The sequence below is a fragment of the Rhipicephalus microplus genome, chromosome 10 (genome assembly GCF_043290135.1).
Source record: "Rhipicephalus microplus isolate Deutch F79 chromosome 10, USDA_Rmic, whole genome shotgun sequence".
Classification (NCBI taxonomy): domain Eukaryota; kingdom Metazoa; phylum Arthropoda; class Arachnida; order Ixodida; family Ixodidae; genus Rhipicephalus; species Rhipicephalus microplus.
In genome coordinates this window covers 58,892,531-58,910,919 of record NC_134709.1, presented here as the reverse complement: position 1 = coordinate 58,910,919, position 18,389 = coordinate 58,892,531, and the positions used below count along the sequence as shown (strand labels likewise).

Below are 18,389 nucleotides of genomic sequence, written 5' to 3'. Positions count from 1 at the left end.
GCGTTAACAGTGCTCAACGGGGAATGAATTGGGGGCTGTATTTAGGGAAGCTGCAGTTGTGACACTTGTATGTGAGTGTCTACACAATCCCCCTTTGCAACCCAGGATACAACACACCCACTTCACTTGATTCGTTGCACGATGGGTGAAGTAGGGCCTTGTTATACAGGCCTACGGGACGGCTTTAAGCTCTCCCATAGCAGAATACGTAGTACTCTAAATCGTTACCCACTTTTTATTAACACACAACGCACAAAACCACAAGTCTTGCGGTACATCACCAGTTGGGTATCTCACGCATATATGCCAGAGATGGCATAATTTTAGCGGGACGGCTCAGTGCTCTCCCACAGTTGAGTGCGAAGTTCTCGAAATCGTTAAACATTTTTTCTAAAACAACGTGGAAAAATAAAGATGTTTCTCTCTCTCACACACAACATGGAAGGGTTGGAGGCAGCTCTGTCCAGCCGGGATCCAAAGACCCAAGAGGTCCTCGTGAAACGTGCGCGGACCGCGGCGTGCGCCAATGGGAACCTGGACAAAGGACCCCACTCGCCTATCTACTTGCGCAGAAAGTCATAATGAACGTTTCCTTCTGCATCTCCAGACAGGAGACTATCGTCTTTTGACAACATTTGCCGTGAAACATGGTGATACGCGTCCAATTTTTTTAACAGCGCACAAGCTGTGTAAATTGCCGTCCTTGCTTCCTAAAATAAGCGCCCGACGCAAGATAAATACTGCCTACGTTAGAAACGTCTGCGCTTCGTGGTCATCATAACCATCTGTCTCCTATGAATTTTACATTCAAAAGGCTCGATATACTTGGATGGCACAACAAAACTCATGAAGTTCCTTGTACCCTCCAATAAGACGAATCGAAGCCCAAAGCCAACTTCTTTAAGAAGCGAAGATCCTTAAGTTGTAGCAAGGAGGACTACAAAAATTGTTTAATCCTCCTTGGGGTGTAGGTTAGCCCCTCGTCATTCATCGTAGTCACCCCTAGTACTCGGAGTGCTCACTAGCTGGCACTGTGGTGCTCGATACACCCCGATGCATTAGAGGCACGTGGTTCAGTTTGATACGACACGCTAGATGGCGCATCTGCGCTCTCAATAGATGGATAAGCCCACACCGATGCGGTGCAGGCGCCTGCTAAAGGCCAAGGCTATAAAATACGTTCATTCTTGGCGAGCTTCCTTTTTCGCTCAGTTATGAACGATCTCGACTATGAGTGACGCAGACAAGGCGGCGGAGCGCAGGGCTCGGAAAGCTCTGCAGCGCGCGCTCGCACATGGCGTCTCTATATTCTGTCAAAAGCATATCGTATCATCAAATGCAACCAACCACTATTCGAAGAGCCCGTCTGAGCAAATTTTCCACAACCGCCGTTCGAAGACCCACTCTCCCCGATGCTTCGCATCATCCACACGTGGTTCCCTTTAACGGGGGATGGTGTAATATTTCAGACGCGAAATATATATTTCTTGCTCGGGCCTGTGTCCCGCGGTGTCAGTGGTGTCCGCACTCACAATACGCAGGAACAACTCTCCTGCTTCTCTCTCTTCAACAGCTGCGCGTTACTCTCTCCACTTCTTTTCTACTACATGCTTCCACTCGCTCTCCCCTTTCTCCGCTCTAGGCATCCCTCGTAGTGGCATTAATACCCCCATGCGCATGCGCATCCCATCTCTCACCTTTCCTACGCTGCCCTTTCTATCAAGTCGCAATGCTGACGCAGGGAGCATCTGCTAACGTACGCTACAGTGGCTAGCCACTGTACTTTTGCTCGCTCCCCTCTTTTCTCTGGGCAATCCTCCCAGTGGCACTCACAGCCCATTTCGCATGTGCGCATGCTCCCTCCTCTCCTATTCTCCTCCCCTCTCTCACCTCGTAACGCCAACGCAGGCGGGGGTTGCTACCGAATTTCTTGATGGAAAAAAAACCGACCACTCGTGCTCTACAAACGTTCACTGGTCATTCCGTATGTATAGGCACTAGATTTTGACCTCTAGGGTAGTGTCAGTGTGATATCTCTCCTGTGTTTTGTTGAATGTGATATCTCTCCTGTGTTTTGTTGAACAAAAAAATTGCAGCGTGCGCCTCAACTAAACCTGGACTGCGACTTTCCGTGTCCATTCAGGGTCTTCCGTCTCCCACTGCCAATTAGCAGTCATCGGCACGTTTCAGTAGGAAACAACGTCCATCACTGCGTGTTTTGCGCCTCCGCAGATTTCTCTCCTGAGCAACGCAGCGATGAGCGCCAGCGTCAACGTTGCCGCCAGTGTAAGCGTAAGTGCCCGCGCCTTCGCATATACACATAGTTCCCTCTAGCGGGAGATGGCGTATTTTCTTGTTGAATTATTCGCAGGGCAACAACTCAAATACCCCCTATACACTCACCTAAAACAACTCGAAGGTGGCGGCCATCTTCTTTTTCTCCTCACTCGATATTCTAATCCTACCCCGCTTGCCTCCAAAATCTTTCTGCGCCTAAGGTTGCTTAAGGTGACTGGATGCCTCAGCAGGCTCGCCTCGGTGGACCAGTGGCTAGGGTGTTAGGCTGCTGATCCGAAGGTTGCAGGTTCGATTCCGGGAGCGGCGGTCGCGCTTCGATGGAGGAGAGACGGTAGAGCCCCGCGTACTGTGTGAACACCAGATTGTCGAAATTTCCGGAGTCCTCCACTACGGCATCTAATAATCATATCTTAGTTTTGGGACGTAAACGCCGCATAAAAATTACTAAAAAAAAACGGGAGGCATGGCAAGCTTTCTACTCAACAGTGTATTTTTCACTACCTCCATCATAGCGCGGCCTACCTCTTCGACGAAGCATCGTGAACATGTCACGCCATTGTAGCGTTCGAATTATGTTATCATGACGTCACCAATTTTCGCTATCCGTGACGTTGTAATGACGTCATATGGCCACTCACGTCATTTTTAGAATCATTCGTGTTGACGCCGATGCCGCGACACGCTAACGCCACCAACGTCGACGGCCACATTTCTCATTGGATGATTTAAGGCTTCCACGCTAATTAACTCCGATATTCGTTCTAATAAACGACTACCTAAAAAAATTTAAGGAACGCCTAAAAGGTCCTTTCACGCACTTTCAGACACCATTCACGAGGAGCTGTGACTACATGAGTTTAGTCGATTAAAAAATATTTTAAAACACTCATTTGTCTATCGACACAAAAATAAGGTCATAATACGTTAATAATGTGTAATATAATAACTAATTAACATTAACAGAGACAAGTTTGTTTACAAAAAGGCAGAGAGGTGGGCCTGAGCGATAGCCTGCTCTAGCCTGCTACTCTTCTCTGGAAGAGGGGTAAGGGGAAGAGAAAGAGTAATGTATGACGATGGTCAGAAAAAGAAGTAAGTATATACAATTTTTTTTCAGCTGAGAAAAATGTTAAAGCTACGCATATAACTTACCATTAGGCTGTAAATAAATACCTATCCTGAAGTGATGTATGCTAAGTTTTTTTAAACATTATGAAATGGTTTTTTCGTTATGTCTATTATAGGCATAGAAATATTACACTTCTTGCATTGCTCTCAGAAATCGGCCCGTCGAACGACTCGTTGACCGTTGTATTGTCTTCGGTAATGTTACTATATGCAAGAGTGCACTACAAAATTACTTGTAATAAAGACAAATTTATATACAGGACGTTCAATTACTCCCGTGCTCGACATACCTCGCTCTTACTGGCTGCCTAGCATAAGTTAATAGCAAATACAAGTGAAGCACACAATTTTGCACATAGCTTTCCAAATCGTTTAGCCTATTTCTAATGTAATGAAAAGAAAAAAACACAATATTTTGTCCTGCAGTACGCGCTTAGCGTGTATCGGCGGCCTCCCATGTGGACTAACAGGAAATACCTGGCGGCCGCTTCCTCGGCCTTTTAGCCGGCGACAAGTGAACTTTTCATAGACATCTCCCACTTGCTTCGAGGTATAGAAGGTATGGGCGTTTCTACTCGCTCAGAGCATGTGTGCTCAATTTTTTTTTTATTATTTCTACAACACTACCTCGTTCTTGACCAGCTTATGACAGTGCGTGTGCGCCATCATCTTCAAGTCTGAGCTCGCATACGCCTACATGGTCAACTCATTCTTTATTTTTCATTCTTAGTTTTTATTTATTTGTAGTTTTTCTGTCCAAACTTCAACTCTGATTTCGTGTTGTTGTTTTTTATTTTAACCGGTTATTCGCAAATCCCCCAGTGTAGTTATGAGCCCCAGCCGTATGGTCTACTCTACAATCTTGCGCAGTGGGTTGGCCCCAAACAACTACCAGCAGCCAACCAACTAACCAATCAAGTAGCCTGATAGTGGAGTCTCTCTACGACAATGCACAGTCCTGTGTCACCCGAGGACTCGATCATTCGTCGGCTGGCCGACAGGCGACCTGCGGTCAGCCCCCGCAGCCTGTACCGAGGCGGGGAGAACGACCACCTCATCCTGGTCGGGTTCATGGCCACTCTGGTGGCCGTGTTCATCATATTCTTCCACTACGACTTCGCCAGCACGCGACTCGTCCGGCCGTCCAGCATCGTCTTCTCAACCACCCAGAACCACAAAGAGGGTGAGGAGAGAGAGATAGACAGCGGGGGCACACCACGCTTCTTTCATTTCTATCGCATATACCAGGAGTCGACAGCATGCGGCCAGCGGGCCAGTATTGAGTGACCCCCCAACACATTTACACAACACCCGTTACAGAGCTTGTAACTGGAATGGACGACACAAACGGAGTGTAAAGAGTAAGGTTTTGGAAAATTTGAGCACCAGAGAGTTGAAGACGTTTATTGGTGGAAGTGGCATAGCCAGAGGGTGGCATGGCCAGAGGGTGGCACATCAGGGCCATGTTCCTCCCCTCCCCCCTCAAAATAAAATTTTTTCCACCTTGTCACGCACAGAAATATAACCATTTCAAAAAGATGCCCCTCCCCCCCCCCCCCCCACGAAAAAAACACTTTCTGCCTATGCACCTTATTGGCGGCTATTATCGCGCAGGATACGTGATCACGTGGCCGGCCCGACGAGGAGTGGAGCAGGAACCGAGAGACTATTCCGGAGTCATGCCCGAGCGTGGCACTCGTGACGACGTTCATGCCAAGTCGTCTCCGAAGGACCATGCTAAGCGCCACGGTAGCCTACATGTTCACGCCACGGCCTTGCCAAAGATCCAACCATCCACATTGTCCGCTCCGGATGTGCTGTGAGTATGGCTCTTTTTTTTTTCATAGCTACATAATCACAAATCGACGAGAAAAACGTATGAGCGCTCGGTGAAATGTATCAACACCCACGACCATTGTCGTATGTCCCGCTTCACACTCTATCTCTTATTATTTTTCTCATTCTTTCTGTGTGTTTTTTCGTCATCCATATTCTATTCTATTTTGTTCTATTTTAACTGGCTAGTTCGGGACAGCTTATGGTTTATATTCCCTTGGCTATTTCCTTTCCGAAGTTCTGCAGAGCGCAAAAAAACAGATATGATTATACGAACACAAAAATTAGGTTCACCTGTATTGTTCTAATAAGAGCAATCTTTGTTTGGAGCAAAAGATTATTTACCATAACACTTTAAATCAATTTTTAGCATTCTATTACCATCTATGCAGCTAATTCTGCCAGAACGTAACTTCTGCGACTCACCATCATTCGGAGTGTCCAAGCTAAAATTTATAAATAAAACCTCCTTAAACGTTGTCAAATAAGGTCCCGCTTTGGGTATGTTCATGTGCTGTGCTGAATGGAATTAGCTTAGCTCACCTAAGACGAGACGAAGGCTAGTGCGTGCAAACGCAGACCACTGTGTAAGAAAAACTGTAGCGCAGACACAGCGCTGACACTGTCGCTGTTTAAAGCAGTGTATAACGTTGGCGATTTGTAAAAGGCGTGCGCAATGTTCCCCACCAAGGGGGGGGGGGGGGGGGAAGGTTCGTCGAAGCACCGAGCCTCCCTATTATGTCAGTGTATAGGGTGGACTTGGTTACCTTTTCCTCACCATGAATCGCAGCACCTACCCTTCCTAAGTTGTCACTGGGGAGCTTACTTTGCGCCCCCCCCCCCCCAAAGGTGACTGGTGATGGCCCCACCCACCCCCTCTGCGCCCCCTTGCGGACGCTTATGCCAGTTGGTGCTTAGCATATCGAAATATTTTAGACACAAACCGAAAATTGATCTGACGGTGTATCCTGTCCTCACTTGTATTCAAGTACGCAGCAGTCAATGGTCTTGGCTTGTCAATACACTGTCAGATCTCACATGGTTATGTTGTGGTCAATACATGCCAAAAACAAAGCTCATGATCCTTGAAATCATTGCCAACAAAACTAAAAACGTGAACAAATTATATAAACTAGAGAAAACACCAGGAATTATTCGCGATTATTAACCTCAAATTGCGAAAGACACTTCTCACCACCACCCTCGTAAGGTCACGATTACCAAGAAAAACGCCGGGTATCTCGTGCTACGCATTCCCTCAAGTTTCGTGTTAGTGGAGCTGCATTAGGCGTAAGATTTATATTTACACGAATATTTACACGAGAACGCCTTTAACCAAGAGAATAGCGACAATTTGTTTTCTTTGTCATCAGTTTTTTGTCACGAACTCATTGTTACAGGGCCCCTAAACAATCTCTAATAATATGAAAAAAAGCGCTCGTTATTCTACTCAGGCGTTTTTCATCTTTCCGGCATTATTGATGATTCCAGCAGTCTGTTCACGTGACATCGTGCGAGTATGAGTGGCCGATTATTCCACATACGAGGATATCGGTATTGAATTATTATTTCCCGTGGTGTTATGGCATACAGTTGCCCCGCCGCGGTGGTCTAGTGGCTAAGGTTTTCTGCTGCTGACCCGCAAGTCACGGGTTCAAATCCCGGCTGCCGCGGCTGAATTTTCGATGGAGGCGGAAATGTTGTAGGCCCGTGTACTCAGATTTTCCTGCACGTTAAAAAACCCCAGGTGGTCGAAATTTCCGGAGCCCTCCACTACAGTGTCTCTCTTAATCATATGGTGGTTTTGGGACGTGAAACCCCACAAATCTTATGTCATGCAGTTGCACGCCCATTTTTCCTTGTGTCACATGACTGTCGAGCGGGATCAATCGTTCCCACTTCGTTTCGGTGCGTTTTCGAGTGCGGGAGCACAGATAACAGCGTTTAGTCGAAAAGCAATCAACGCTTATAGCCTCAGTGCTGACATTGTACGGGTGCTTTGTTAAGGAATTGAATGCAAGGGGGAGATAGCACTTGCGAGAAGGGTTGTGAAGAATAAGAAAAAAAACACAATCTCGCCTTTGAACTTGGAGTGCTTTAGGGAACATTGTAAAACCACTGAAGCTCTCCCCTACTCGCATCACCGCCTGACCCAGATACTGCGACAGCGCTGGCAGCGACGCGTTACAAAAGCAGCTCGCAACGTGGATCGACGCCAGCGTGGACCCTTGCGACGACTTCTACGCGCACACGTGCGGACGCTGGGTGGCCAACCACTCGTTGAAGTCCGCCGCCGTCATCGGCGACGACACGGTGTCATCGCAGGCTCTTGTGTCCCCGAGGCTTCTGAGACTCCGCGAGATGGAGACGCGGCTGCTCGCCGAGCTCAAGAGAGGCACGGACGACGGCTCCCTGCGCTGGCCCGCCAGGCTGTGGGAGGCGTGTCGTAGTCCCGAGGCCGAGCCTAACTCGAAAGAGGTGGGAAGTCCTACAAGGCGGGAGCCCCGACGTGGTGGTCGAGCGGCTAAGGTACTCGGCTGCTGACCCGCAGGTCACTGGATCGAATCCCGGCTGCGGCGGCTGCATTTTCGATAGAGTCGAAAATGCTGTAGACCCGTGTGCTCATATTTGGGTGCACGTTAAAGAACCCCAGGTGGTCGAAATTTCCGGAGCCGTCCACTACGGCGTCTCTCATAATCATATGGTGGTTTTGGGACGTTAAACCCCACAAATCAATCAATCAATCAACCTACAAGGCAGGCGCATTTATAAGTTTTTCGGTGAGTGGGGCCTTCAGAGAAACACGGCAGAAGCGTAGAGGGGTTTAAGGATGCGCGTGACATACTTTGGTGGTGTCATGTTGCACGGGGTGACGTCGTTTTTACATAATTTTGTGCAATCTATATGGTGTAAAATGCTGGTGTAATCGCATCCCATTATCGCTTCTGCAAAGATGTGTCGATCCTAACAACAATATTGATAATTTTTCGAGGTTTAACGTCGCAAAATCACGATGTCATTATGAAAGACGTCATTCCACTACCTGGGGTACTTGGACGTACACATAAATCTAAGCACACGGGCCTCCGGCATTCCGCTCATATCCAAATGCGGCCGCCGCAGCCGAAATTCGATCCCGTGATTTTCAAGTCAGCACTGGAGCTTCTTAACAGCAAGACCATTGTGGCAGCTTGGTACATTGTAAAACTGCAATGAACTAAGAGTGTCTAGTTAAATCACTATCAAGAGAAACAGACACTCAATCTAAGATAAGTATAGGGAGTGTAACTGTAATGTAAATCTCAAAGGAAAGAACGGGTCGGAGAGATCCCTTTCCACCGGCGGGATCTGAACCTGCGACCTTCGGATGACGCATCCAATGCTCCACCACTGAGCTACTGTGGCGGTCGTCTCTTTGTCCGTTTTATCGGGCATATATGTGCACTTGAACGTGGGACAATTAGTCAGCGCCACCTGTTGTCACTGTGGCTAGTGTGGCACACTCGTTTTGCCTGTTGGCGGCACGTAGAGTGTGATCTTATTACGAGCTGGCAGCCGATAAATAATCTCTCGCTTACTACCTGAAGAAATCAAGTCTGCCAGAATGATATCCTCGCTATGAATGAGGGAAAAAATGTAAATTTATGAAGCCTCTTTTTTGTTAGACAATATTCGTGGGAAGGAACAGACAATGATGCCAAGAGAAGTATATGTAAACCCTTTGAAAGGCATTGCTGTTCTCTGGCCAAGCAGACAAAGTGCTGGCAGGGCCCCTTCAACACGCTCCAACATATGACCGCACACGTCTTTGTAGCACTTCTTTTCCACCGAAAGTGAAACGGAAGCGGCCAGGATCGAGGCCACGACAATCGATTCAGCAGATGAGCACCGAAACGCCGGCACTACGACGTTTCACGTTCAAAAAAAACGAGGAAAAATCATACTCTTACCACTTAGCGGGACATCTGGCATACTGAAGGAGAGGCGAGGTATCACACCAGGGCACTTGTGCTGCGCCGTAGTACGTGCGGCTATCGCTTAGGGTGACACAGCACAGCTGACTGGAGAAGTAGGCTAACCATGGTCTCAATTCCGGTGGATCACATTCTGTGACACGACCACTTTCGCGACTCATTTTGAGTTGTAGGTTACGCGTTTTCGACCAATATCTTTCGTCGGCAAGCTCGCAATCTTATCGCACAGCCGCAAATGATATCGGCTTCAATTCGTACGTTTCAGAACCACGTGACTCTCACTGAAGTGATTGTACGCCTCAGTAGAAGCGCTCCAGGGCACCGCCGCTCAATCGCTATCTGATCGTGATGACGGAAATAGTGCTGAGCTTACGAGGAACACGGGTGCAAAAGCGCTCCGGTGTGGATGACCGGGCTTCACTTAAAGGTTCACGATGCCACGTTCAAAGAGCAGATGATGATATGATGATATGTGGGGTTTAACGTCCCAAAACCACCATATGATTATGAGAGACGCCGTAGTGGAGGGCTCCGGAAATGTCGACCACCTGGGCTTCTTTAACGTGCACCCAAATCTGAGCACACGGGCCTACAGCATTTCCGCCTCCATCGGAAATGCAGCCGCCGCAGCCGGGATCCAAACCCGCGACCTGCGGGTCAGCAGCCGAGTACCTTAGCCACTAGACCACCACAGCGGGGCGCGTTTAAAGAGCAGAGCTAAACAATTCTCGTGTTCATTTTTTTCAGCAATTAAAAAGGCGAGTTTTCTTTCATTACTTATTGACATTATAAATCTTAAATGTGGTGCAAGTGTGTTGTCATATACGGAAAGCTGGATGGGTAGGGGCCACAGAAAGCGTTGGACGTGCAAGCACTCCTATCATACAGCCATGCATTGTAGAGTTTAGTGAAGCTGGCGGTGTGACGAAACATTGTATGTTCGGGAATACGCGTGAAGAACAAACGAAATGAATTAGTGCCGACGAAAGTTAAAGAGTGCATAGAAAAATAAATTGCCAACTGTTGCACACGAAGGACTAGCTCAAGGTATCAATGTTGCCAGGCAATTTTGATGAAGTCCCGTTTGCAGATTCTTAATATGTTTATCTCGGGGAGAGTGCTGATTTTGAAAGACGACTGACAGACCACGTAAATGACGTCGGGAAAAAGAACGTAGTATTCAATGCACTTGCGGAATTCATGGCTAAATCTAATCAAAACATTGACTGGGCCAAGGCATTCGTAGTTGTTACAATGGGAAAAAATGGCGTCCGCGTCAATATCTAGAATCCTTTGTTATTCGAACTACGCAAACAAAAAAACGCTAGATCTAAATGATGGCAATTTACCGTCAGCGTACAACAGGTGTAATAATTTGGGAGCGTCCTCAAACGGACACAGTTATGCCCACTTTGCAGGGCCACTGTACTGTGAACAACGCTACCATTCGGTAACCGAAACACCGTGTTTTTATTGTTCTAAACGTTTGTTCTAAACATAATGTTCATCCACCTAGGCGGAACAGTGGCTAGGGTGCTCCGCTGCTGAACGGAAGGTTGCGGGTTTGATACCGGCTGTAGTAGTCGCATTTCGATGGAAGTGCAATGGTATACAAAAAGGCCCACGTACTGTGTGGTGTCGGTGCACGCTAAAAAACACGACATGGTCGAAATTTCTTCAATCCTCTACTACGGTGTCTCCCGTAATCATAGTTTTGGGACGTGAAACTTCACGCGGTATAATTAAACCTAATGTTCTAAACCTACCGCCCCGTGGTGCCCTGCGGGCCGCGGTTTGCCGATCTCTGTTGTATGCGATTTCGTTTTGGAAGTGCTATTGGCAGCTGCTTATAAGATAACAAGCTTTATGCTCAATAGTCACAGCGAGATGTCTGAGCGCATGCCTCTTCATTCGCTGAATATAATCACTACCTATAACGCACAAATTCCCTGCAGCGATATTCCCTATATCCGACCCACTCAATAGTCGCAGTTTTGCTTACTTCCACTTTTTCTACTTGAGAATAAGCCCCAGAAATATTTTAATCGAGCTCTAAGCGCTGGTTAATGCGTTAAGTCGTGTCGCCGTAAGCGTAAAAAATAAAGCAAACGAGGAATAGAGAGAGCGAACGAGGACGAAAGAGAGCAAACGAGGATGAAAGAGAGCGAACGCGGAGTCTGTCAATATTGCGAGACACTGTCCCCTAGACGCGCTTAATTTCTCCGCCACGTGCGCTGGCCCCATTGGTCCCTCGGTCGTGCACGTGCGCATGCGGGGCTGGCCCGTGCACTGCAACTGGCTTCGCTTGCCGTAACAGGGCTGTCGGTATTTCGCTTAATTCGCTACACCTGCAATGTACAGAGTTGCGTGCGTAGCACTCTAGCGCTGGCACTTTCTGCGGCAACGTAGAACGAAAGCTACATTGCCACAACTGCGAATTGCGAAAACTTAAAAAACATTTGGCATTGCCCCCAGCACAAAGCCGCGCTAAATGAAGCATTATAGGCAGTATCGTAATCGTTGGTGAGCATTTCTTTCCTGTATCTCCCGTCTGCGCAGATATTCAACAAAATTTTGGCCGAGCATGGCTTACTGGGATTTCCCTTCAATAGCCATTCCGACTCAGCATCGGAAATCAAGGGCAGCGACCTGTCGACGGTGGCAGCCAAGGTCCTCGCTCTATCGGCCATTCCTGCTATCGTCGATGTACGAGTCATCAAGGTGAGCCAATAATCACGCGCGTTTACTCTGAAAGAAGCTAAAAGCGAGACCAGTATTCGGGTAGGGCGGAGTAGTGTTTAACTACACTTAATGTGCGTTCATGCACACATTAATAAATGTTTGTGATTGTGATTGACCTTAATATTTTGCGCTTCACCGATGACATTGCATTGCTGAGTAACTGAGGGGACAAATTGCAACTGATGATTACGGAGTTAAACAAGGAGAGCAGAAAGGTAGGTCTTAAAATTAATCTGCAGAAAACGAAAGTAATGTACAACAAGCTCGGAAGAGAACAGCGCTTCGACATAGGTAATAGTGCACTAAAAGTTGTAAAAGACTATGTCTACCTAGGACGAGTAATAACCGCGGAGCCAAACCACGAGATTTAACTAACTAGAAGAATAGGAATGAGGTGGAGCACATCTGACAAGCACTCTCAAATATTTACTGGTAGATTGCCATTATCTCTCAAGGGGAAGGTATATAACAGCTGCATCTTGCCGGTACTTAGCTATAGCGGAGCAGAAACCTGGAGACTTGCAAAGGGGTTCAGCTTGAATTGAGGACGACGCAGCGAGTAATGGAAAGGAAAATGGTAGGCGTAGCCTTAAGAAACAAGAAGAGAGCAGAGTGGATCAGGGAACAAACCTTCTCATGCCTTGTTCATAATAATAATCATAAATCATAACGCCTTTTTTTGCGCGTACGAATGCTTTAAGTACAGCTTTTTTTTTTACGTGCGATAGCGCTTTGGAATTCTATGCCTGGTAGCATTAGCGGCTTGCCACTAAAAGATTTTAATGTTGTTATTGATGAACATGTTCCTAGCGTATCCTCAATTTCTTTTCAGTATTGATTTTTTTATTGTTCTTGCTTTGCCATTTGCATCTCGGCTGCGGCGGCTGCATTTCCGATGGAGGCGGAAATGTTGTAGGCCCGTGTGCTCTGATTTGAGTGCGCGTTAAAGAACCCCAGGTGGTCGAAATTTCTGAAGCCCTCCACTACGGCGTCTTTCATGATCATGTGGTAATTTTGGGACGTTAAACCTCACACGTCAATCTTGCTTTGCCGTTTGTGTTAATTTCTCGAATTTTTTCTTGCTTCTAGTATTGTATATCTCATTCCTGCTATAGCCCTGTATAGGGCTACAGTATTTTTAACTAAATAAATAAATAATAAATAAATATGCATCCTTCTTCTTCTTTACTAAATATCACATTATAATTACGCGTTTTACAGCAACCCAATCTCGTTTCAAACAGTGTAGTGCTTCTCCTTGAACTATCCCAATATCGCTCCCTCATTTCACTTTGCTTGTTTGGTAGTTACTCGGAGCCCGTTTTCATACATCACTGCCATCAAGTAAATCCCCTTGCAAACTGGGCTCAGTCTAGTTAACCTCCCTACCTTTCTTATATATTTTCTTCTTTCTCTCTCTCCGCCTCTCTTACTGTTCGTTTAACGCTCTTTGTTGCCATACCGCTTATCTTTACTAGCGAATCTCCTAGTTTTTTTAATGAAAATGCATTTCTTAGTCGGGCTATGTCAGGCATTCGGCGTTGTCCGCGGCGGTGTCCGCGTGCTGGCAGGTGTTATCTCTCCACTCTCACTCTCTCTCCCATAACAACAGCTGCGGGCGCAGGCGCTTATCTTTGCTTCTAGTAACCGGAGCATTCAGTGCGAGAGTGTAGGAGAGGGTGGGTGCAGTGCTGTGCCGCTGCTTCTCTTGCCGTTTGCTCCATTTCATCCCTGTGCTCCACTCTCCCGTCCGCTCACTTTTCACTTTTGACCGTTCGCTGGCTAGGCGCCTCTCAAGGTTAAGGCAGAAGTCGATCAAGGCGAATGTGTGACGGCAACGGTGCCCTCTCTCTGCACACGAAATGCATTTGCATTTCCTCACAATTTCCTTTGGGGAAGTGAGAGTATTTTTTTCTCCACTGTGTGTCAGTGCTCCTAACATGTAAATAATAGAACTTTTCTCTGTAAATTTACTTTCTTTCATATTCCTCAGCCTCTCTTCGAACCTTATTTTGCCCTGAGCTTCCCTCGCATCAAAACTTATCCATCTCATATCGCCCTCTACAGCCTCATTTGTCGTCTTCCGGTGAGCGCCCAGTGCAAGGCATCCCACAGTTCTTTTATTTAAATCCATTCCCTACTGCACGTGTAGCCTCCTGCACAATACTGGGTGCCCAGAAGTAAGCCCCGGAACCAACCTATTTCAGCGTAATTCAATCAGGCACCTCAATGTTTGGCTGCGATGTCTTCTCTGCGATTTCCATGTCTGTACCACTCTTGCATTAGCTAAGCGGCTGATGTGTCATTGTGTGCTTCTTTATTCGTCCTAGTTTATTGGGCTAAAAGATAACTAAACGAAGAAACAAATGCGTTTAAGCCCGCAAGCATGAAGATTAGGCAAATATTTGTACTACTCATCATTCACATGGTGGCTGAACAATCGCATCATCGGAGTTCCTTCTAGTAAGCATTGTAGGAAACTCGATGTCATTAATTCTCCGCTGCACCACCTGCTCCGCTGCCACTGAGACGGCAACGTCAGAAAACCGTTCCCAGACGTGGGTGATTTAAACTGCGCTAGCAGTGCGCAGACCGCTAAACCACCATTTACAAAGATATTCAAACGAAGCATCTCCTTGGCAAGAAAAAGTGCTTCTGAGGTTTCCGGATCACTTTTTTCAACAATTCGCGTTGACTTGGAAGGGCCATGACACCCATGGAGGAAGTAAAATATAGGTGGGGACATACCTAGCGTGTACAAACCAACCCCCTCTGCAGCCGCTACATCTTCGTGTTGGTCACTGAGGTCAGTGGCGTTCGCGTCACAGTTTCCATGACACTCCTGTTTAATTTCCTTTTTCAAGACGATAGTCTTTCTTCGAATACTTGAACGCCACAATTTTTGTCTGCCTGTCGGTCTGTCTGTGTCCCCTCATGCACCAACCTAATACGATTGGGATAGTCAAATCCATCGTTTTCTTCGCAGTTCATGTATTGACACTGACTTCATGTATTGAGACTGACATAAATTCTAGCGTCGTTGTCATTCTGCACGGTCACAGTGGCCTGGCACGAAGAGCTCCAAGAACTCCTCAACTGACGGATTCGTGTCCCGGAGTGGCGGCCGAGCTCACTGGCTGGCGCGGATCGAGCCGCCCGAACCGCTGTTCCTGGACTTCGCTCGCATGAGCCAGGCGAACGATGAGTGGTACCTGACGGCAGTCGACGTGGTCGCTGGACACCGGGACCAGCACGGACTGTTCCGCGTCGAGCAAGCACTCGTGGAACTCGCCGCGCGCAGGCGGGGAGTCCACGATTACGCGCTCACCAGCGTCGGCAGCCTGGCGCATGGCGCCGGCTGGAACTGGACCCAGTTTCTGACGGTCGTCTTCCAAGGCACGTTTAGTCAGTGACCGTACCTTATCGGGCAAGTTGGTGGCGTGCGTCAGATTGTTGCATAGCGCTAACTCGCGCGCGAAGAAGAGACGACAGGACAGGCGTAAACTTTTGACTGATTGTTTACTTTTAGAAGCAACAGTGCAAATCTATAGACCTGTACGCTAAAGGTCTAATCATTGCACAAGAAAACCTGCCTAGTCCAGAAATGCCAATTGATTTACAGTCAGCGCCACCTGACGGGCAGCTATGTCAGCTATCAACAATCCTCGCGACAAGTGCACCTTCAACAATCTCCCGTGTAGCCTTGTCGGCATTCACATACACAACTGTGCACTCTGAACAACTCTTCACACCAACAATAACTACAATGCGCAAAGACGGGCTCTCCTCGATGTCGACCAAACTTCTGATTATTTTTCCTAAGACTATCGTTCAGGCATCTCCGCGGCTTACCAATGTAAACGTTGCTGCAAGAAAACGGTAAGGCATACACTATATTGTTTACATATTTTAACTTGGTTTAGTTCGGACAGAAGACAGGAACCAGAAAAATACACAAGAGGGCTAACTCTCAAATATTTCAGAGGTAGCGCTCCTCTGTCTTTTATTTGTCTCTGTCTTCTGAATACATCAAAACAAGTTAAAATATGCATACATACCAAATCACCCAGCTACTATTTTTACTACATTTATTACACATAGAATAAAATGAATGGTGATGTTTCTTCGCGCATTGAGCATGTCTCTTGGCTAACGGGTCTGAGGCTTTGCAAATTTTCTACACTTCCTTTGGGACCGAAAAAGGCCTATTCACTTTAACCTTCCTGTGAGCTTTCTTTCAGGCGTGTGATACGTTGTGAATGTACGGCATGATAATCTTCTTAATTTCTTCGAGAACCTTCTCACGTACCAACCTGTCTAACTTTTAACACGCTTTCTGCTACTATTAAGTACATGGCCGGGTGATTGGGATAGTGAAAGGCGCTTCTTCTTATTACCAAACTGCTAGACATCTTATGTGGGCATTAGTGTTGAAGTGCGTTGTCAAAACAGAGATTAGGATTCGCTCGCCAGCTTAAAATGGCATGATTGATACAGAAGCACCATGTCATTGTCACGCTTGAGACCATTGCGCATATGTCATGGAACGCGTCGTCAACCGGTAAGAAACCCTGAGCCAGAACTTTATTTAACTTGGAGCATTGGTTCAATAAAGGAAAAAAAGGACGTGACGTTTAACAATGACGTTGTGCAAAGCCATGTGCGTGCTCAAGCGCGGCATCATAGGCCTTCTTGCACGGGAATACTTTTTGGTCTACTGCTTCTCTGAATAAAGTTTTTTTTTTTTCACACGCACTCAAAATTGCAAAGCTACTTAATTCGGCAGGCCGAAGACGCCGCTAGGGCTTGCGGGATGATGGTGGCCGTCGTCTAGGTTGAGTCGCTATCTCCTCCGAAACGTGGTAGAAGGATTTTTTGGCTAGTTAAATAAAGTTTATTCATCAACATCACCATCATGCTCTAAGGCCGTACCCGTTTCAAGCATGCTATGGTGGCAGTGGTGGTTGGTCGCTCGGCTGGACTCATAGTCAGCTTATCTATGTCGATTGCAACACAGTTTACGCCACATATTTCTATAGTTAGTTAATAGTAAGGTAATAAAATAGTTATTATGTAGCTGGTTTATTTGTGTAGTTTGTACAGTTATAAGAGCTCGGCTGCTGACCCGCAGGTCGCGGGTTCGATTCCCGGCTGCGGCGGCTGCATTTCCGATGGAGGCGGAAATGTTGTAGGCTCGTGTGCTCAGATTTGGGTGCACGTTAAAGAACCCCAGGTGGTCGAAATTTCCGGAGCCCTCCGCTACGGCGTCTCTCATAATCATATGGTGGTTTTGGGACGTTAAACCCCACAAATCAATCAATCAATCAATCAACAGTTATAAGAGCTCTGTTTCATTGATTGATCGTTTTGTAAATGGTTACTAATGTTCACAAAGGATCCGGAATCAAATTTTACGAAAGGAAAGGAGCACACAGCTTGGACACTTTATTTAACGTAGTGACCACAACTGCAACTCACTCACAGCTGCTTTATTAGAGCACAAATAAGAAATCGCACAATGTCCCTTATTTTCTTTCCACAAATTAGTTTTTACTTCACCCTTAGTGTTCCCAATGTGTGGGTTCGTGAGTAGTGGAAACTTGAGTACATGAAAAATCCTTTGGACACAAGGTGTCACTGGAGCCAAGCTTTCAACAAGCAGTCTTGTCTTCCTCAAGCCTGCAACCTTCTCCGTGGTGGCAGCTTTGAAGTAGGCAACACCACTGTTCGAGACGCCATCTCCAGCGATACCATGGTTTCCTGGAGTTCTTCATGTTTCTCTTGCCTGTGCCATCTTAGCATGTGTGTTTTTTTTAAACCTTAAAAGAGCCGACAACAACGGATGGATGCCTCTCCGCGGACGTCTAGTGGCTAAGGCACTCGGCTTCTGATCAGCAGGTCTAGGATCGAATCCCGGCTGTAGCGGCGGCATTTTAGACGCAAGTGAAAATGCTGTAGGCCCGTGTGCTCAGATTTGGGTGCACGGTAAAGAACCCCAGGTGGTCAAAATTTCCGGAGCCCTCTCCTACGGCATCTCTCATAATTATATGGCGGTTTTGGGACATTAAACTCCGCATATCAATCAATTGCTTAGCGCTGAAAATAAGAGTGTTTTTTATTATCAATTGCGGCTCCAATCGTAAAAAGGAATTATTTAGGGGAAATGAGTTGCACGCCGAGTAGTGACCCTGCTTTTGTGGCCATCAATGGGGAACATGTCACCCGCGGCACGTACCCGCGTAGTGCAAGCATGTGCAGCAAAGAGCCTTGCACAAACAGAAACAACCACTGCGATCAACTCCCACTGTTTGCATTATGTCTTGCGCGTATAAGGTGTCACCCGTGCCGCAAAGTGGCTGCGAGTAATTCACGACGTTTTCCGCGTTACCACTCCCTCATTCGACACTGACT

At 47.0% G+C, this 18,389-nt stretch overlaps 1 protein-coding gene across 1 annotated transcript; it reads left to right on the top strand.

Annotated features, from left to right (window-relative positions):
• Positions 1-4,374: 4,374 nt before the first annotated feature.
• LOC119181671 (uncharacterized) lies at positions 4,375-15,704 on the top strand. The gene is made up of 5 exons (XM_075874653.1): positions 4,375-4,609; positions 5,041-5,245; positions 7,419-7,740; positions 11,796-11,957; positions 15,041-15,704. The coding sequence occupies exons 1-5, from the start codon at positions 4,375-4,377 to the stop codon at positions 15,389-15,391; spliced, it is 1,275 nt and encodes a 424-aa protein (XP_075730768.1). The 3' UTR covers positions 15,392-15,704.
• Positions 15,705-18,389: the final 2,685 nt, after the last annotated feature.